The sequence below is a fragment of the Mus caroli genome, chromosome 13, assembly GCF_900094665.2.
Source record: "Mus caroli chromosome 13, CAROLI_EIJ_v1.1, whole genome shotgun sequence".
Classification (NCBI taxonomy): Eukaryota; Metazoa; Chordata; class Mammalia; order Rodentia; family Muridae; genus Mus; species Mus caroli.
Window position 1 is genome coordinate 87876478 of NC_034582.1, and position 22449 is coordinate 87898926.

The 22449-nt window shown below is 43.3% G+C and overlaps 1 protein-coding gene across 3 annotated transcripts in view; it reads right to left on the reverse strand.

The window, feature by feature from the left end:
* Positions 1 to 420: 420 nt before the first annotated feature.
* Positions 421 to 22449, reverse strand: part of Scamp1 (secretory carrier membrane protein 1) — a 77008-nt gene continuing 54979 nt past the window's right edge. For 2 of the 3 annotated variants that reach the window (XM_021180351.1, XM_021180352.2), the window contains exons 6-9: positions 18118 to 18277; positions 10250 to 10351; positions 7089 to 7206; positions 421 to 3155 (exon numbers count right to left, since the gene is read on the reverse strand). In XM_021180351.1, coding sequence (XP_021036010.1) covers positions 2991 to 3155; positions 7089 to 7206; positions 10250 to 10351; positions 18118 to 18277 — 545 coding nt within the window. In that variant the 3' untranslated portion in view covers positions 421 to 2990. The remainder of the gene's footprint in view (positions 3156 to 7088; positions 7207 to 10249; positions 10352 to 18117; positions 18278 to 22449) is intronic. The other variant, XM_021180353.2, reaches the window with a different exon arrangement.

The window sequence follows — 22449 nt, forward strand, 5'->3', positions numbered from 1 at the left end:
AAATCCAGTAGACAAACAGAACATCCCTCTGTGCATACAGCAGCAGAGGAAGCTGGTGCAGGAAACAGCATGGGTTTAGTTACCAGTACGATGCTGGCACAGAGGCACCTATTCAAACCCGTGAAGAAAATCCTGAGCCAAAAATGTAATGAACTTGTAGGTAATCTCGCCTACCTCACAATAGTCTCAGCATTTAATGTGTAAGGCTCACTGTCAACCACCTATCAAGGTCTAATGCAATGGAAAAACTGTTGGATTGGATTGCTGAGGGTTTTACACTAAATCTTTTATACTATATTTAGCATGTGATAAAATAGTACAAAGATTAGTTTTAATAAAAGTTAAATAAGTATCTTAAAGCTACAAGTATAATTTGTGCCTCAACTGCTAATACAGTATTTAAAATTATACAAACAAACATCCAGTAAACATTATTTTATTTTATGACACTCTGCATTAATACAATAAATATACAAAACTTCCAAACCACTGAAAACATGCAACATGAGAGGGCCACATGGAGGGCGTTTACACAAAACCATGACATACCACAGGGGCAGCGCAGTAGTACACACACCTACACAATACACAAACATCCCTAGAGCAATGAACCGAGCCCCAAATCACAAATCACCAAGCAATCGTTTCCAGTGATCAGACCCGAGTTTTAAATAAAACAGTCACCATTTAACATCGCCAACTAAGACGTGACATGGATGCCTGTCCTCGTGCAGCTTGTCTCATGGCTGCAGTAACATTGGGATTGAATAGAAGACGTCAACAGGCTTTCACCAAATCACAGTGCACTGCTGACAGACAGACTGCTGCTGAGAGGACAGCAGATGAGGGCTTCGAGCCACTCCCACCTGACCCAGCTGCAGACACCACCATGGCTGTAACGCTCCTTTGTGTTTTCAAACAACATAATCTCTTTCAAACGTGTATGAATCCAAACAATTGGATTGAAAACAGCATTTTCCTTGTTCATACGCAAAAACATAATGTGAGTTATAACTATTCTTTTCCATTTAATAATACCACCTATGGGGACCTCCACATAATGGACAGGGAACATTCCCAATTTTGAAAAAAAAAAAAAACTATTAGCATTTTTTGAATCTCTGATGTGTCTCTTATTTGTACATCAGAGAAGAATAAACCTGGATTTGGAATATAAGTACTGGTGCTTCTGGGAACTCTTATACCCTTAGTGATCTCAGGGTCCATCAAAGCAGCGCACTGGATGAAGCACAGGCGCTCAGCAGCCACTCGTGAGCAGGTGACAGCGAAGGGGAATCCTACTCATGGGGATTCAAAACACAACTCCAAAGTCATATCCTGAATTCTTCCTTTTCCTCAATCAAAGAAACATTTTTGGACTATTGTACTCAGTAAATTCCCAAGCATGGCGGATGTATAATCCAATACCACAGACCTCTAGGAACTGCACCCAAGCTCTACACAGAGTCCCCGACTGCAGCCTTGGGGACAGGGTACAGTGGCTCAGCCACTCACTTCAGCTCAGTTTTAAAGGATATCCTGTCTTTGACAGCCCATCTTTGTTTAAAGTCAACTTGGATAAGTCACAACCCATCCATCATTCTGCAATCTAAAACTAGTGAGACTTGCAAACTACAACAGTCTGCCTTACAAATGTTCTTGAGACAGCTAATCAATATTAAAAATGATTAAAAGTCTCAACCCACATCAGTTTGTGCTGCACCATAACAATGTAAATTGGATGTTACCAATAATGAATATATTACTTGAGCTTTCTCTCCATTGCTTGGTGCAATGTTTCACATGGATTTAGTCTGTCTTAAAAGTAAAAGACAGGTACATTAAGAAATCAAGTATATTAGAAGCACAAGGGTCTTTTATTTTTAATGTAACTAAAAGTGAGAGGCTAAAAGAAAAATCCCTTAAATACTGTGTGTTCTTTTTATTCAAGGGTTAGGCTAGCCTTAATACCTGTGTCAAAATCAATCTCTCTCTCTCCTCTCTCTCTCTCTCTCTCTCTCTCTCTCTCTCTCTCTCTCTCTCTCACACACACACACACACACACACAGCTGCCAAACACAAATCCCAGTTCAATTAAAAAGATCAGCCAGAAGAATATACCAAAGTTTTCATACAGTAAAATTTTACTATATGAATACTGAAAATTAAGAGGGAAAAGAAATTATCACTATATTCTATTGCATCAATTCACTACCCTCTCTTTGGATAATGCACTGCACATTATATTAAAGTCTTTATACTCCAGTACATTTTTACTTAAAAGAAACTATTACAGAAAATCATTTCTGATTCTATAAAGAGCCCCAGATCCTACAACTATAAGCAGTACAGAACCCAAAATACTAATTCATTTCACTTAAGAGACGTGGTGCCCATGCAAGATCAGAGATTGTTATCAAAATAGCAACTAGTCTAAAAATAAAATAAAGGAAGGTAAAATATACATTATCTACTACAGAGCACACAGGCTCTTCTCTGGTGACTGAACCTCATATAAAGCAAGCCAATTTAAAAACACCCAAACTTTTGCTGACCTTGTTCCTTCGTTACTAATAGAGGGGGAGAAAGAAAGAAACATGGTTTCATTTCCAATGTATAACTTGAATCTCTACCGACTCTTGGAAGAACTTCTGTGGTTTCTATCGAGCACTTTTAAAATCTTAAGTCACATACTCATTTCAGTGTGTCGCCACTGAAATAATCTGAGGAACACCATCCCCCAAAAATATGGAGAATATTTATTTAGCAGGTGATAGTTTTCGTCTGTGCGGAGCATGGAAATATTAAGAAACTATTAGGCAAAGTAATAAGACAAGGAAGTTTCTCTGGTTTTCAGACCATGCACATGTGGATTGGAAATACCCATGCTTTTGTGTATTGTGTGTTTCCAACATAAAAATATCTGTAGAATACAGTAACTGGAGAAAAAGATACAGTCCTAAGGAAACAGAGAACTGCTTCCAGGCTCGCTACATCTGGTTACCCTTGAAGGCGTTCTGCGCCGCGCTGGTTGCTGCGGTTGAGGCGGCGTTTGCAGCTGCTGTCTGAACAGTTTTATTGGACATCACTCCCGTTGCAAACTCTTGCTGGGCCTTCTCAAAACTAGCACCTGTTGTGCGATACAGTCCATGCACCTGAAGAGGCAGAAACCAAGGCGAGATGGTAAGATGCAATCCACACATTTGCTCCCAGCTGGCTGGACTTAATCAAACCACCCTGCCGTGTGCGCGGACCAGGCAGAGGTCAGAGGGGAGGTGGGGGAAACAGAAAAGAAAACCCATGAAATCAGCTTTCTACCCTAGGTCCAAAATAAACACAGGAGATGGCCATAGTGGGATTAACGACGACACAGCGCCTTCAAAGACAGTACCTGCCCTGTTCAGTCTAACCAGACCAGGCTTGTCTATGCACTGGAGTACCTTCCCAAGTGATGCTGTCGGACACCAACTTAACTGGTTAGCGGGACTCACTCATCACTATTCTGAATCATACGCTTCCAACTCCACACTCTTACAAAGGAAAACGACAGCTGAAGACCAGTCATTTCAGGAAGTTTTCAAAAAATTAAAACACCTAGATTATCTTGGTTCTTAAAATGAACTAACTTCCAAACTTCTTTTGAAATACAAAAAGTCATGTGGGCATGAATATTTATGGACAAGTTCCCAAATCCCATAGAAAACATAGTGGAACCCAGGTTCTCCAGGGAATCCAACCTGTACTGCCTTCTTCTCACTTCAATGTTACTCTGTCCCAACTCTTAGTGATTACTCAAAGGGAGATGTTCAGAGCTCCTGACAGCTCTCTGTGGCTCATTCCTGTCTTACTAACTGGCTCCTTTAGAATATCTACCACTTTTGCCCTGAAACATTATCCAGTACTTTGATAGTTCACTGTACAAACAGAACAAACACAATTAGAAATAACTGATAGAAAACCAAACCTATTTGTGAAAGCTAAGGATTTCTGTCTATGAAGAAGCTCAGGAGATATAAATTCTTTCAACAGTTGGGCAGCGCAGGCTAAACAACAATACCATGGCAGAAACCAAGGGACAATGAGCGTCCAAACCCAACGATAACCTGGTCTAACTCAGGTTACCTGGTTTACCTCAGGCTGAGATCTCAGAATGAGAATGAATCCTCAAAAGTACATTTACGTTCATCACAACAAACCAAGACTGCACAGCATGTTTAGCGGTGTGTGTGTGTGTGTGTGTGTGTGTGTGTGTGTGTGTGTGTGTGAAAGAGAGAGAGAGAGACAGAGACAGAGAGAGAGAGAAGAGAAGAACCGCCTGGCAACGCCTCTAGTTCAGAGCTGGAACTGTGCAGACCTTCCGGAGGGCACGAACCGCCCATGAAGAGACTGACCCCTAGTGGTGACACGTTAGAGCTACATACTCCCTACAAGGGGGTCTGTGTGTTTATTATTGATAATTTATTATTAATTTTTAAGTCAGTGTTGAAGAATCAGTACTTGGATCTCAGTTTACATCAGAGGTAGAAAAGACAAGAGGATTGATGGTTGCTTCAAATTATAATTTAGTTTATATTGCCATGTGTCATATCTCAGCATACCATATAAAATATCATCTCATCTGACAGCCTTAACTTCACAGGTAAGAGTGAGACAGCACCAGCGAACAGTGGATACGTGAGAGAGTCAGCCAGTAACCTAGTTACGCATCTCAGATTTAAACTAGTTAAATCTAATTATTAACAGAGTACGCACTAAAATACACAATGGACACAATGCTGATAAATACTTTGACTTTATTTGGGAAATGATATTTATTCTGAATGCCTGACATGTGGACATAAGCTCAGCTATACAACTATCCCTTTCATGGAAAAGGCAGAAACAGAAGGGGAGAAGACGCCCTGAGCCTGCTCAGGACTGCCCGGCGCAGTCGCTGAGGAGTGAGCTCCCGGTGTCTTTCCTGTAGAACTGCTCTGGGGTGCTCTGCCCCTAGGCCTCTTCTGGTTCTATACTCCTGTGTGCTCTCTCAGGCTTCACTCACCTCAAGAAGCCAAAACTTCCCAGTCTGAAAACCCAGCCTGGATCTCTTTGCTTGCTTCTCCTTCTCTGTCTAGACGTCTACTGAGCTTATTCACATACATGGTCTATCAGTACTTGAAACCCCACACCCCAGCCATGGCATCACCCTGACTCCAAACCTGCTCTTTTGATTTGTGCGTGTTGGGGGCATGCCATCGAGCACCTGCGGAGGTCAGAGGGTAACTTGCAGGAGCTGGTCCTCTCCTTCAACCACGTGGTTCCTGGGTCAGACCCAAGTGGTGTGCTTGGCACTTTTACCCACTGAGCCATCTCACCAGCCCCAAACCTGTTCTTGCTAATGGCCATCCCCTAAGCCATATGGCCTAGAGAAACCCAACAAGAATGAAGCCTGGCCTTCTCTCTCATAGTGGGAGGAGTCAACTCAGGCTTCCAAGCCCTACCCCCCTGCCCACAGATCCTCTATCTACTTCAGAATTACGTCCAAAGCTTGTCATGTCAACCCAATCACTCTGTTCCCTAAAACACTTCAGTGAACTACACATTTTTAAAGATTAGAACTTCTTAACAAGGTGTCCTAGTTTTCACAACCCTGCAGGATCTGAGGATGCAGTTGTGTCCAAGCTCCTGTCTACCCCCCACCACGGATACCTGGAACTTTCTCAGCCCATGCACCACCTTGCCCCCATCCATGCTAGCCTTTTGTAACCCCCTGAATTTGCTACACTGTATCCTCACCTGTCCTGTATATCCTGACTGCTTCCCCCTTTCTGATTCCCTTATGTAGACGGTCAGTCATCAGTGTCTCTCAGCTAAGGCTTTCTCTTGGCACCTTAGCACCAACCTGCATTCCCCACTACTCTGAAGTTGGGAAACAGGAGGAGGACCTGAGTCCAGGCTTGAGGCTAGCTTAGATAACCACAGCAGTACAGGAGGGAAATACAGGGAGCTGGAGGGATTGAGACTTCCCAGCGCCGACTGTCAGCGGCCCCTGTGCTTGGTACACAAAGTTCAGAGCTTCTGAAAGAAATGCAGCAGCGACTCCAGAAACTCAGGCAGGAGTGCAGGCGAGCCCACAGGCTCCCAGGACGTGAGACACGAGTGGACACTCAGCAGATTCCAAGAGAAAAGCCCTTCAATAGAACGGCCAGGGTTACTTCTATATGTACTCCTTGTACGCCTTATAAAACTACCAGGTAGTATAAAGAAAACCATGAAGGAAAGCTAATGCTTAAATAATTCAATGTCTTTAAATTTTAAATATGAACAAAACCATGTACCTGATGCAATAAATCTACCTGTATTTACTCATCGAGCTAATAAGCTTCATCTTGGAAAAGTACATATTGATAAAAGCACACATTCAGGAGCCTCTTCTGAAATGCTGGCCCCAAAGCTGTCCCTGATTTCTGAATACTTGCATAGATAGCATGAGATGTCCTGGATGGGAGACAAGCCTAACCATGAAACTCATGTACTGTTTATAATATTGTATAGACATACTTCTGTGTACTTTATACATTTTAATGTATTTGCCTTAGATAATTATAATCATAATCTCTCTTGTGAGGCAGGGTAGGGAACTTTCCTCTTATGGCACTAAGTCCATAAGCAAAAAGTTCCTTTTTTTCTTTCTTTCTTTCTTTTTTTTTTTTTTTTTAGTTTTTTGAGACAGGGTTTCCCTGTATAGCCCTGGCTCTCCTGGAATTCACTTTGTAGACCAGGCTGGCCTCGAACTCAGAAATCCGCCTGCCTCTGCCTCCTGAGTGCTGGGATTAAAGGCGTGCACCACCAATGCTCGGCACAAAAAGTTTCTTATTGTTGAACATTTTGGGTTCTGGATTTTCAAGTCAGGGATGTTTTCATTGTTATGTCAATCATAAAATATTATACAATTTTTAAATGCGTCTGTAAACAACCATAAATCGTAATCTTTGGAGAGCAAACATGCGACTCCAGAAATGAGCCAGAGTCCCCCGGTCTAACAGCAGCAGGCTGGAGGGGCCTTCCCCGGGGCCACTGTGCTGTGTCCAGAGTTGACTCCCACTTACTTTTTTAAACATGACGAGCGAGATGACTGCGGACGCTGTGAAGAGCGCTGCGATGATTATCATCATGATCCCGACTGGAATGTTCTTGTTGAGACCAGTGAGGGACGAGATCCAACCACTAAAGGACAGCAGACATCTCGTCAGGCAAACGAGTCAGTGCGACTCTCAAGGCAACAACAGGACACACAGGCAGCACTGTGACACCAGGCAACATCAGCATTCTTCATACGTGATAACTTCGAAAGGCCTCCCATGAGACAATGCTTATTTTACAGATAAGATCCACCCTGGGACATGCAGTGCCGGGTCCCACAGCTAAGAAGCACCAGTCTGCGTCTGCAAGCAAAACACACTCCTAAGCCCCAGGAGCTCCCCAGATGACTCTATTCTTTAATATACTGTGTCTTAAAAGCGGGGGTTCTTCATTGTATTTTAAATGCTCATTATCAAGTAGGGAAGAAAATATATGCAGACCACACATCCAACAAGTGATTCACTTTTAGAAATACAGACTGCACTTTTCAGCTCAGCATTGATGCTTGAGTGTGAAATGTCCCCCAATACACTCCCATGTTTGAGCACTGAGGCCCAGCAGGGATGCTGTTTTGGAAGGTTATGGACATTTCAGGAGGCAGGAACTAGCAGGAAGAAGTAGGCCACAGGCCACAGGCCCCATAGGGTTATAGCTGGCTGGCCCCGGCCCATCCCCTGCTTCCTTAGCCACCCAATGAACTGTGTGTTATGCTCCGGGCGTGACAGACTGACTGCTTGCTCCTAGCTCTACCTTCCCTGCCACACTGACTGAAATTCCTGAAACCATGACCTATGACCCCAAAGACTGACTCGCTTAAAGTCCTCTGCAGCATTTTCTCACCTAGATGAGAAAAGCAAGTTATTCAGTCACACCATAAACAAACAGAAACCAAAACAATAACAAAAAAAAAATACAACCAACAACTCAAAACAGGCAAACATTGTGAGACATTTCAACAAGAGTACATAAAACAAAGGAAATAAGCAATAAAAAGATGTCAACGTATCAGTCATATTAGTCATTAGATATATGTAAATTCAAACCACAGCATCAGGATGGACATGGATGCCCCCCCCCACATACACACACATACACACACATACATGTATACACACACACATGCACACACACACCCATCAGACTGGCTAAGATAAAAGACAGTAACAACACTCACTCACTCACAGCTCACAGGATGTGGAGCTAAATCTCTCACAACTGTTAGAGGGAATATAAAATAGCATGGCTTCTCTAGAAAGTTTGTCCGTTTCTTTAAAAAGCATAACACATGATTTCTAAGTGAATTAACAAAATATAAATATACTGTTCATCACAAAAATGAAAACTATGTGTGCACAAAAACCTGGCCCCAAATGCTTATAGTGGTTTTATTCAGAATAACTCACAAATGGAAACAATTTAGGTGTCTTTCAACTGGTAAGCAGTTAAATAAACTGTGGTATAGCCATACCATGGAATATACTCAAGAATAAAAGGAAGGGGCTGGATATTGATAACCAGTGATAAAGAGCCCTGGTTGTTCTTCCAGTGGACCTGGGTTCAATTCCCAGCACCTACATGGTAGCGCACATCTGTTAACGCCAATCCCTGGGGATCTGCTGCCCTCTCCTGGCCCGTATGAGTACTGCATGCACATGATGCACAGACCACAGACTCAGACAAACATTCTTACACATAAAATACAAATAAATAAAACCTAGAAAAATTAAATGATAAATTAGGGCTACATGTATCTGAGGGGAAGCCAACATCTGTTAACTGTATGGTCCCATTTATAGAGCCATCTTATAATGACAGAATAACACAAGTGATAAATAGCTTATGAATGGATGCCAAGAGTGAAGGCAGATGGGGACAGGAGTCAGAGTGGCCATACACAAAGCAGCAGGACTCTTCAGTGATGGCAATGCTCTGTCGATGTTAAGGTCCTTGTTTTTGTATCTTATTGTATTTTATACTATTGGGGACTGAGTGAAGGATGCCTGGGAATGCTCTATAGTCTTACAATGACATGCCAATCTACAATTTGTCTTCATTCTAATTATGACTAAAAATACCTAAATCATACAAGGTCCATCAGAAACAGGACCTTTCCATTAGCATACTCTGTGGTACCCAGGCACAGCCTATCCCATGCAACTTTACATTCCTCTCTACAGTTATTACATTTATATTAACAAACTGGTGAAATGATTGTGTGTGTGTGTGTGTGAGTATGTGTACACCATTACAACATACATTTTTAAGCATTTCCTCTCGTTCACATGGCAGACTAAGCACTATTTAAGATAATAGTTTAAAAGCCATTTCCAAGAACTAACTGGAAACGACTAAAGTCCACAGTCTGTTAGTGTGTGCTCACTGGGTGCTTTACAAACTGCTGAGAGCTGTGTGCCGGCCACTCACCCCCATGCAGAGGCAGCACAAATACAACCCCCACTATGCTCACTGCAGCTTTAGCTGACGGACACAGTGGCAAGCAGCAGTGCCATGCACAGCAGAGCACACCTGTGCAGACCGTGCATGCAGAGGCTGGAAGGAGGGCAGTTTGCCTAAGGTAGAAAGGCGAGGCGGTATTTTAAGGACACACCTCTTCCACCCATCAACTCACTCAGGGGTACCCACCCCCATGGAGAAAAAAGGAAAGGGGTCTTCATTACCTTCTAGCCTGAACACCAATACAAACGAGTGTGTGTGTGTGTGTGTGCGCGCGCACGCATGCACACGTGCATGCATGCATGCGAGAATATATGTGTTTATCTAAAATAATGCTTTACACTTAACCTGCAATCCTTTCTTTCTCTCAGTTCTTGAAGCTCTTCTCTGCAGACACTGCCCTACCCTCTCTGGTCTCCTTTACACAGCCCCTCTCAATGCCCGATGCGCTCGGGTTTGACTTAAAGCAGACACCCCACACACTGGATTTTTACATCGCAGCATAATCTCTGAAGAGAATAGTTTTTTCAAAGTTTTGTTCCAGAACGTTTTCAGTTGAGTTTTCAAAGCACTTTCGTTTTTCCATGTTTGCTTTCGACTTTTCTGTTAACTCCCTAGGACACCAAGTTATACAAATCCTAAATTAGCAACTTAAAAACAGTAAATAACTCACCAGTTTCCCCAGTTATGAAATCCTGCAGCCTGGAGCACATGGACAGCAAACTGACAAATATAGACGAAGAAGAACACGAAGAACCTGAAGGAACTGTCGCTCCTTTAAGAGAAAAGGGGGGAGTGTCAGGCTTCACAGCACCTTCCTACACACACACACACACACACACACACACACACACACACACACGCACGCGCGCACACACACATACACACACGCACGCACGCGTGCACACACACACGCATACAGACACACGCACAGACACACACACGCACATGCACACACACACACGCATGCGCGCACACACAGACACACACGCACACAGACACACACACGCACACAGACACAAACACACGCACACACACACGCACATGCACACACACACGCACATGCACACACACACGCACACAGACACACACATGCACACACAAACACATGCACACAGACACGCACACACACACGAACACACACAGACACACACCCACACGTGCACACAGACACACACGCACACAGACACACACATGCACACACACACGAACACACACAGACACACACGCACACAGACACAAACGCACACACAAACACACGCACATGCACACACACATACACACACACACACACCAAACCATAAGGAGGCAAATGCGCGAGGACCCAAGGCCTACTTCAGCAACCCTCTGTGCAAACCACCACGACCATCCCTGGGTCACTCCACTCAACTTCCAGCCGCACCAGAATCCACCTCAACAGAAAGTTCAGATTTCCTTTTAAAAAAAAGTTTTTTTCTAGTTTTTGTATGTGGCTATTTTGTCTGTGTGTAAATATGTGTGTGTAGTGCTCCTGGAAGTCAGAAGAAAAGATCAGATCTGGGACTTGGGACTTGAATTACAAATGGTTGTGTGTTGGAAATCAAGCCTGAGTTCTGTGGAAGAGCAGCCAGTGCTCTTAGCCACTGAGCCACCTCTTCAGGCCCCAGTTTTCCTTTTTTAGTGAACTACTTTATAGAATCAACACAAACTACTTAAAACATGTAATTTGTAAGTATCAACATGTATTTATCTGGACTTTACCCCACTGATACTGAGAACTTATCTTAAGCTTCTCCTCTCTCTCCTCTCTCTTCCCTCCTCCCTCCTCCCTCCTCCCTCCTCCGACCTAGCCTCCTGTCTTCCGGGCTTGTTGTTTTTTAGGGTTTGTATGAATGGGATGTATGCAGTCCATGCTCTTTCTTGGCCTGCTTCCAGCATTTAACAGTGACTCTGTGTTTGGCCCGTTGCATGCTATTCACTGGGGTGGGAAAGCATGTTGTTTCCAGTCTTTTGCTATTACAAATCATGCTGCTGTGAGCATTTATGTGTGAATCTTCATAAGGACACAGGTTTCCTTTTATCATGGGTAAACACCTTTAAATGCATGTGGTAAGAAACTGCTGACTTAAAGTCGCTCCATTTCACACTACACCGAGTCTTTCAGGTCCTCTGCATCTCATTCACACTCGCTGTGGTCATGTGTACAACCCTAGCCATTCTAATTAGCATGTCCAATTGTGATGGTTAAGTGGGTTGGGCTGGCAGACTTCTGGGAGAGATCAGTAAAGCAGGCCTCAAGCTTTTCTAAGGAAATTACATCAGGATTAATGAGTAGTTTAAGCCCTAAACCCAGGCAGGAATCAGAATCTGAGTGGACTGCTGGGAGGTGGCAGAGGTGGCAGATGTTGAGGATCGGAGGAAGCAAGTCACTGGGCATGCTGGGGGCTTTATCCTGCCTCTCCTGTTACTGCTCCACTCTTGCCTCCTGGCTGCCATGATGCAACTGCCCCCTCATGCCCACCATCATGGACTCACAATGCTGACATCACAAGTAGACCTCTCTCTTCAGCTGGTGTGTGTTGTTACAGTGACAAGGCACTGACAAAGCTGATGCCATACTTAGCTGTGATTTACATGTTTTTAGTGAGCAATGTTGTTCAGCAACTTTTCATTTTATCCATAGATCTTTGTTACACTGCTAAAATCTTTTCCTGGTGTGTTAACTAAATTTTCTTCTTTATTCTTGATTTTTGAAAGTTTTAAAAAAATATTCTGGATATACAAGCCTTTAATTAGATACATGCTTGGCAAAAGTCTTCTGTAGTCTGGGCTTGTCTTTGCAATCTGTGCATATGTGTGTGAAGCATGTTTGCACTTGAGGCATCCCAAAAGTGTCTGCTGAGAAAAAGTTTTGCCTTTTTATGAATTCCAATTTGCCTACTCATTCTTTTTGGTACTGGATTAAAACAAACAAACAACAGTTTAGCAAAGCCAAGTCTCCCCCATCAGTCTTGCATCTCTGCATCTGTGCGTGTGTTCTTTGAATTGGCTTTCTGAAAACATGGTATGACATGTTATTCTGTCATAAAAAAAAAAAAAACCAGCTTATTTCTGAAAGTAAGATATGGTTGAATTTTGTTCACACAAGGATAGCCAACTGTTCCAGCAATGGTTCTTAGACAGCTTTTTCTGAGCTTTGAATCTTTCTCAAGGTGGGCTGAGAGATTGATTCCCAATAGCTGCCCTCGTTGAGGTTCAGTTGCCAAGAGTCACAACCACCTACAATTCTTGTTCCAAGGGATCCGATGCCCTCTTCTGGCCTCTGCCAGCACAACAGGCACAGAGTGCACACACATAATAAAAGTAAATAGCTTTGATTTTTTTAATTGGCTTTTACATATGGAAGGACTCATTTTCATTTTCAGACTGTTAATCTCTTTGTGGTACAATGTCGTTGACATGAAGACATCACTGTGACTACTGGCACATTCTAGCAAGTCTTCAGATCAGGGAGTACATATCAGTTATGCCATCTTGACTGTTCCTTTGTAGACTAGCTTTAAATATTCAAGGCTTTGGTATTTCCATACATCTCTGGAAGAACAGTATCATATTTCTAGACAACAGCGCGCTGGGATTTTCACTGGGGTTATGCTGCAGATCTGCAGGGTCGCTGACAAAGCTCACACCTTAGGAACACGGAGTCTTCTGGGCCATGGTAGAGTATTTATCTCCATTTATATTTTCTACAGAGATGATTATGGATCTATAAATACAGTTTTGCTTCTTTTCAGACCTGGATGCTTTTGTTTCTTTCTTAGCTAATTATACTGGCCAGAAATGTTGTAATTTCCTGATCTTAGACAGAAAGCGCTCTCAGCCCTGCACACAGCACCTGGTGTTGGCTATGCGCTCCAGGCGTTAGCAGTACCCTTCCTCTGCAGTGGGAAGAAACCGCGCTTCTACTTCCAACTTTAGTCACTCTCCTAACCTAAAAAGACACTGGATTTCTGTCAAATGTTTTTACTATATTAGTTAAGATAGTCAGTCATTCTGTTGTTAAATTTTAGATTATAATGTGGTGAAATTTCTAATATAAAAGCAACCTTGTAAGTCCCGTGTTGAGGCACATGCCCGTAAACGTACTCAGGAGGCTGAAGCAAGAGGACACCAAGTTCAAGGCCAGCCCAGGCCACATAGTAAGACTTTTGAGAAAAGCTAACCTTGCATTTTTGGAAGAAGCTCCATCCACTTGATTGTGGAATAGGATCTTTTCAGATCTGGCACCATTTTTAATTGACCTAAATTTATCCTGTTCAGCACTGTCATTTCCAAGGCCCAAATCGTTTTGCTTGCTAAAACTCAAACCCAGACTTCAGCAGATAGGAAAACACATGATAAGAGAAAATCTTCAGTTCCTTACAGTTCCCTTCCTAGTTCCACAGCATCGTCAACCTTCCCACCTGCCTCTGTGAAGAGCCAACGTCCGTCCCCTGGCCCACCTACTCCAGAGCTTTCTTATCGTCTGCCCTGAGAAGGTGAGTCTCCGCTCTGGCAGTGGGTTCTTCTCTTCAGGGTACACATGTACCACATGTTCTCCTCTATGTCCTCAGAAAGCAGTGCTTCACACTGATGTTCATCTTGCCACACGGGGCTGATCTACAAGCGCTGGAGTTCTCAGAGATCTGTGAAATTTCCCTGTTTTCAGCAGAGTGCCCTGGCTTCAGGATTGCAGCCTGCACAGAAGGCCAGAGGATCCTGTGGTCCACACGCTGCAGGAAAACTGAACTCAGTCCCCACCGCCACACCTGCCTACATTGACTAGCAGCTGCGCCTGGTGCTTCCATGGAGCCTGGGAGTCTCTGAGGATCCTCCTGCCGAGCACCGCACAGTTTGGCCTTTATTTTTTCCACTACTAAGTTGAGTTTCCATTTCCACTACGTCAGTTACCGCTCATGTACCCATGGCTGGTACTGTTATTTGTTTTTCTATAGATGGAACTCAGGAGGCTGACCCTCCAGTTTTATATCTGACCTCCAACAGAAATAAAATTATGTCCTCTGTCACATATGTATGTGCATATACTACAGAGCTTATATGTCACGTAGTCCTTGACACTCTTTAGGATCTACAACTTTTTTTTTGTTGTTTTTTTTCAAGACAGGGTTTCTCTGTATAGCCTTGGCTGTCCTGGAACTCACTCTGTAGACCAGGCTGGCCTCGAACTCAGAAATCCACCAGCCTCTGCCTCCCGAGTGCTGGAATTAAAGGCGTGTGCCACCACGCCCGGCTCTACAACCTTTGTAAACATCATTTAGACCAGAGTATGAACACATTCCATCAGATTAGAGACTCGGAGTTTCTGTCTGTTCCTACCTTATTACTGTTCTTATCTGGCAATGGATCCAGGTACTCAGAGACCCACACACATACTGGCTTAACTTACATTGGAATATTTACTACTACTTATCTCTTGAATAGCTGTTTAACAAATATATTTGGTGTTATTACAACGTTCTAAGCCAGCTGAGGGTAGGCAAAATTCATCATGTTGCTCCAGTAGGTTTTGTGACTATTCTGCAAAGGCCAACACACTGGCAGGAAGAAAGAGGGCTGTGTTGGTCTGGAGCAGAGTGTGGGGCACACAAGCAGCTTCCAATCCATCCTCCAGGGAGGACGGAGATCACGGAGGCACAGAGTGTAGCACATTACAGGGACCTTTTCTGTTGTAGATACCCTCAAACCTTAGAAGATCATATTGGGTCCTGCCCTGTAAAGAGGTTTTTACATTAACAGAGGAGACAGAATATAGGAAATAAGAAAATAGGAAATCAAGAAGCAGTCTAAGCTGGAGACAGGGCGGAAATGAAGTGACTAAGCCCGTGGCAGCCGGGAACAAAGAGTATTTTTTAAAGGATCTTCAATATCAGAAGTAGAAAAAAAAATGAAAGCAGAAACTTGGCTTAGAAATTCAAAGGTTTTTTGTGACTGAAGAGCTGTAGGGAAGGGATAGCTGGATGTGTAGAGCAGCAGCTGAGGGAGGAGCTAGAGAAGGCTCTTTTGATGGTCTTTGAAGGGGAGGAGGAAGGTGGAGATCCTGGCACGGAACCAGGAACTCCGCCAAGAGGCAGCCCTGCTACAGCCTTCCTCACTGCAGGTGCTGCTGTGCCCTTAACTGTGGTCTTCAACCTGTACTTTAAAGCTCGTTGGGTTCTTTGTCACATAAAGTTGATATACACTAGTTGGACATTATATAATGCCACAAGGGAATTCTGCAGAAGCCGTAGTCTCCTGGCCTTCATCACAGGTCCCTATAAGTGCAGTTCCCAGGTGCCAGGTCACCTCACTGGTCACTGGTGGCCACACCCTGCATAGCTTACCCTGCTGCTTTCTAGGATTATAGACACTGTGATGAGGGAAGACCTGGCTTTTCTTTCAAATCTTCTGTGCTTCTGCCCATGTCCCAGTAGATACCCACATAACCGTGAGTTACCAGGGGTCCTGCTCACTTGTTAGCCCATGCAATTCCTGAACAGTCACAGCTGAGGCATAAAGAATACGCTGTTACCAGGATTCCCAGCTTGCATTTCTGCTTCCCTGGATTTAGAAATTATCTTTTGATGATGGTTTTTATATGTACCTATCAGTACTTGATCACTAATTCTCTCCTTAATATGTGTAAAATTCTTTTCAATCTGTTCAAATTGATTCTGCCAATTTTATCTCCCAGGAACTTTTTCTCTTAAAACCTGACCAACTTACAGAATGCAGGGGACCTGGGAACAGCTCACACAGAATGCAGGGGACCTGGGAACAGCTCACACTGAAAGCTCTGTTCTACTGTCTCTGAGTGCCCAGTGCTGCTGTCCAAAACTATGTCATCCTGATAGTTTGAAAAGAAGTTCAAAAAGTTTCCTACTTTATACACAGAAAAAACAAAGGGATAGAAAAAATGAGAGGGAAAATTTTTTCTATTATATTAGCATTAGTTTTATTTAAAAGACTATAAGCAAAGCAGAAAGAAATAATCAAAGATTGATACAATTAACTTTCTCAGAACCTATAGGCAGAAGTCTATACCTGGGCAGGGCATTTCAAGTAAGATGAGCCGCGTCACAAAGATGACCCCTGGCTACGGCTCCTAGAGAGGCTCACAGGCCACGGGTGGGGAGGTGAGGGATGGACCGTGAGCCTCACATACACAAGGCAGTTTAGATAAAATGCAAGCAACCACGTGACCATGGCAACAGAGGCAGATAAGCATCTCAAAAGCTCCAGCACCACTCGTGATCACAGTTCCCATCACACTAAGGAAAGAGGAAGAGTTTCCACCCCCAAGCCAGCCAATATGTCAACCAAGGTCTGCAACGCACGGCACGGTTGGTGCTTTGTCCCCTAATACCCGAAACAAGACATGGCCGCCACCCCACCTTTGCTCTCAGGATTCCAGAAACCCGCAGCTGGTTACTAAGGCAACAGGAAGAAGGCAGAATGGTTAAGAGAAGCCATCTGGAGGAAATGAGAGAAGTGACACTACATGGGATCATCCGGAGCCCTGGGCTCAGGAGAAGAGGCCATGACCGAGGCATCTGACCAAGTTCCGTGTTCTCCTCGCAAAGCCAGAATCCCCCGTGAATGAAGATGAATGCGCACAGAAAGGATTTACCAAGCTGCCTAGTAAAGTGCTTTGTGTATTCTTCCCACCTGGACTGATCTTACGATGAAGGCTGTAATCACCAGCTATAATTCATAATTTAGACATGTAGGGGACAGAGAGTAAACAGCAAAGCTTTCCTAAAGTCATGCGTAATGCATGCCATCCAGTGTTACATGTTAGGATCTAAGAATGTGAATTTTCTTTCATTAATTTCCATGTTTGATTTTCAAGAGAAACAATGCTTATGAATTTTACAGTCCAACGGATATGCAGGCAAGCTATATTAGACTTTTTTTTTTTTTTGGTTTTTTTGAGACAGGGTTTCTCTCTGTGTAGCCCAGGCTGTCCTGAAACTCACTCTGTAGATCAGGCTGGCCTCAAACGCAGAAATCTTCCTGCCTCTGCCTCCCAAGTGCTGGGATTAAAGGCATGCACTACCACTGCCCTGTCTGTATTCTGTACTAGACTTTTAGGAAGTATGTTATAGTATAATAAAACGTTAACCTTGTATTATGCTTGTCTTTATTTACTGGGGAAGGAGGCAGGCTTGCCACAGGGCACATGTGGCGGTCAGAGGACAACCTGCAGGAGTCAGTTCCCCCATTTACCATGTGGACCTGGGTATCGAACTCAGGTCACCATGTTTGGCAGCAGGCACCTTTATCCATTGAGCCATCTCACTGGCCCTGATAATGATAAAAATATTAATGAAAATACACCAACTTTCCCTTTGAGGTACATACAATACAGATTATTCATTTCATGGAGAGTCTGTCTATGGCAGGGTCTGGCCCAGGCTGTCCTGTAGCAATCCTCCTATTTCAGTTTTAAGCACAACTATGAAGCACGCATGGACGCGCGCGCGCGCGCACACACACACACACACACACACACACACACACTACCTGAAGGCCCCGTACAGCGGTCTGTACCAACAGACAAAGGAGCAGGGAGTGAAGAGCAGGAACCACAGGATGCTCAGCCCAAAGTCAACTGCTCTCGAGGAATCAACACAAAACCAGGCCAAGCATCCGAAGATGTTCAGAAACAGGGTCACCGCATGGACTGTGGGATCGTAAGACAGAACAGAATGTTTGCGTTAGAGTTACGCGATCCACAGAATTACAAAGGAAAACACTTCCTCAGAGCAAGCGTGCTCCCCCAGGCTTCCCTTGCGGGTTCTTTGACACGGCTGCTTCTTACACAGCTTGGAAGGTGCCGCACACAGTGGAGCAGTTCAGACAAAAGCCCTGCTGCCCGTGTCTCCTAAGAGGCAGCTACACAGCTAAGCCCAACCCCGAGGCTTGCATTCCTGAGAAGAAAAAAGGCTGGGAACTTCTTGAGCCAGGGCCCAGGAGGGCTCGTAGTGCCTGCTCAAGCACAGAAGCACGCAGGCCCAGGAGCTGGGGTCTCTTCGGGGTCTCACTGGAATGTAATGAACACACAGCAGCAGCGTCATGTCTGTGCTGGTCTGTGCGGACTATGTCATCCTCGTGAGTGAGAGGGGGTTCCAGTTCTTCACTTCACCCCCACTAGGCTGTAACACGGTGAAGTCTAGGCCGTGGCAGGGCCTCCCTTTGCTTCACAGAAATAGCTATGGGCAACATTCACATGTCACCAGCAATGACTCCCTAACAAGCCACACCCCCAGTGTAGCACCCAGCAGTGCTGAGACCCCTCAAGAGCCACACTCACCACTGTAAGTGCTGTTCACACTTATTTTCATTGTATGCATCTGGGTGTTTGCCTGCCTGTATGTATTTGCAGCATGTGGATGCAGGGCCTGCAGAGGCCAGAAGAGGGCACTGTATCTCCACAGATACAGATGCTCTGAGTTACCATGTCGGTGCTGAGAGTTCTGGGGCCTCTACAAAAACAGCAAGTGATCCTAACCCCTGAACCATCTTCTCTACCCCACTACAGTTATAAGTGAGTCTGCAAAAATAAGTATTCATGGGGTAGAATTTTATTATGAAAAATAAATTACCATAAAATTAAAATTCTGTAAAGTGCATATTATTAAATAAAAATATCAACCAACTATGACGTAGATTTAAAAAAAGAAGATTATTACAAACTCAATATACATTAAAAACTAATTTTAAAATCTCTTCACAAATCAAAATTTAAAAATTTATGGAACAGGATAAAACCACTCATTCTGGTACCTTGATGCGTTTTTTTTTTTTTTTTTTTTTTTTTTTTTCGAGACAGGGTTTCTCTGTGTAGCCCTGGCTATCCTGGAACTCACTTTGTAGACCAGGCAGGCTTTGAACTCAGAAATCTGCCTGCCTCTGCCTCCCGAGTACTGGGATTACACCACACCTTGATGCATTTTTATCTGAACACTAAACAAATTAACTATGGCAAATGGGCTCTGGAGCCTGAACGCAAAGCTATTGTAGCCTTTAAGGGCATTTATGTTAAATTCCATTCCCAGCCAGGCAGTAGTGGCACACGCCTTTAATCCCAGCACTTGGGAGGCAGAGGCAGGTGGATTTCTGAGTTTGAGGCCAGCCTGGTCTACAGAGTGAGCTCCAGGACAGCCAGGGCTACACAGAGAAACCCTGTCTCGAAAAAACAAACAAACAAAAAATCCCATTCTCTTCCATCACAGAAAACTACTAATCACTCAGTTCCTACTGGGAGTTTATATTCTCAGGAAAGCTGGCTTCCTCATCAAATGACTCAAAATCCTTTTTCCTCAAAATAAAGAGTTCTAAGACCTTAAACACAGAACTGAAATCCTGTGAAATCAGAAATGATTTTGTAGTTCTAAATGACTTCTGGTTGTCTTAAAGTTTTTGTTTTTCTTTAATGTTAGCACATTCTAACTTAAATTTTAATCTTTAAAAGGATAACTTTTTAAAGTTTTCTATTTTACTTACAGAAAATAAAGACCATGTATGTATGTATATACCTATTTTAAAGTCCACAAAACTTCAAAGTACAGAAAATATCAATAACCTTTTGTAATATGTTAAATTTTTTCTAGATGATTTTTAAAATAACCATGATCAGCAAGTCATCAACTTGTACAAAAACCAGGCTGCCCAGGTACCTGGGGGTGCGGCTGTGTAGGGTCAGATGTAGACACAATGCTAAGTATGTACACTCCGCCATCTGTGCTGTGAATCTCTATGTGTCTATGCTGTCAGATGCTGAGGACAGGCCAACACTAAACAAGTGTTTCAGTCATGTTCACAGATTTATAAGATGAGCTACACTTTTTTATGTGAGAGATTTATTCACATTATGAGGGTCTGAAAGACAGGATCAGTGAGCCTGAATTTGCAACTGCCAGTACCCTGTGATTCTTGAAATCCAAACCACAAAAGGAGAGGCTCCAAGCAGCAGTCTTCCTTCGCTACCTGGTGGCTGGGGTCCACAGTTTGCTTTTCATTTTTTTTCTTAAATTCAAAAGCACATTCAGAAAGGTTGACTATCATTTCACAGTGATAATTCTAGTTGCTATGGTTCAACTGCAGCTTCCATTATCTGCTTCCATTAAGGGATCATTGAAGCACATCTTCATTGTATTCATTAAAATGGAAATCACTTCTTCATCTTGGTACTCTGTGGATGGCATGCCATGGACTCTAACCCTGGGCTTAAGAACCAAGCTATCAGAATACCTTGTTACACAGTTATATAATGTTGGCCCACTTAGACAATGACACTGTCAAAGCTTTGGCTTCTCTAAGACTAAGTAACATAATACCTGCTGGAGGATGTGGCTGGGGCATGAAATCCATCTCCAACAAATGCTATCAATCACTATGAACGAATGAATGAATGAATGAATGAATGAATGAATAGCACAGCTTCGGTTACCCGAAATGCTCCCAGGCTGCTACTTTAGAAAGCACCACACTCCCACAGTGTCTGCCCTTCCTGAGCTGCTAGTACTTCACTCCAAGCGATGCTTCCTTGAAACAGAAGCCTAATGAAAATATTGAGTCCTATTCCAAAAATGATTGCAAATTAAGTGAGATTGGAAAACCCTACAACTACCTGCGCGCCTCTGAGATGCTCTGAAAGCTGTGCACTCCCGAGGCCCAGCACACCTGCTCGGAAACCATCAGCGCTAGCAGTTACATTAAAATTAGCCATCTTTCCTAACCAACTTCCATTTATTAAATCTATTGTAGAGTTTTCTTTCTACCTCTTTACCATAAAAAATTAAGTTAAATAACTTATGCCTAAAATACTATGTCTATTTTTAAAATTCATATACAAAAAATACAAATACATATATGACACACAGAAGTAATTAAAACACAGTGCACATATAGAAGTATGAAACATACAGAATACTACTGATACCAAGGCAAAATCTCAATAAGAAACTAAAAGTTTGAAAGTTATAGCCAGCTGGGTGTGGTGCTGCATGCCTTTGATCCCAGCTCTCAGGGAACAGACATTGGTGGATTGCTATGTTCAAGGCCAGCCTGGCCTATGGAACCAGTTCCCAGACAGCCAAGGTTTCATAAAGAGACCCTATCTCAAAACAAAAAACAAAAAACAAAAACAAAAAAAACAAAAACAAAAAACCAAAAACAAACAAACAAAAAAATGAGGTAATATCCACTGTAATTTTTTTGACTATGGAAACAAATGTTCTTTTTAAAACTATAACAAAAGTAATGTCCATAAACAATTGTTTTTCATAGGCCAGCAACGAAGAATGAGTTTGAAGAAAATTATTATATCCACTTAGGAGAAGCTGGGCACTAAAGTCTCACTAATCACCCAGTAAAACCCACACGCTTTCTTTGGAAGGAACGCACCTACAGATCACCTACTGCCCCATCTGTCCAGCAGATGAGGGACCACACTGCCACCCGCTCTCCTGACAGACTCTCGACAAATAGGGCTGAGACTGTTTGGGACACAAATCAGGGACTAAGTGGACGTCTGTGTATACACAGCAAACCTAGCTGCCCGACACATTTCAGATTTCAGAGTTGTAGTTGTACTCAAACATCACAAACATCCCAGCTGAAAACACACTCTGGTTTGTTGATTACACTGTCCCATATAAAGCAATTTCAAGAATAAAAGTATTCACGGCCACTTAAAGATGAAAAGTAAGCTATGCCCAAGCAACGTTCAAAGTTACAGCTCGCGTGACCGAAGCCCCTGACTCTTCCTAAGATCAGCCAGAGTGCCCACACTTAAGAGACTCTAAATGGTACTCCTTGGTATTAAAAACGGGATGCAGAATGCTGCCAAAG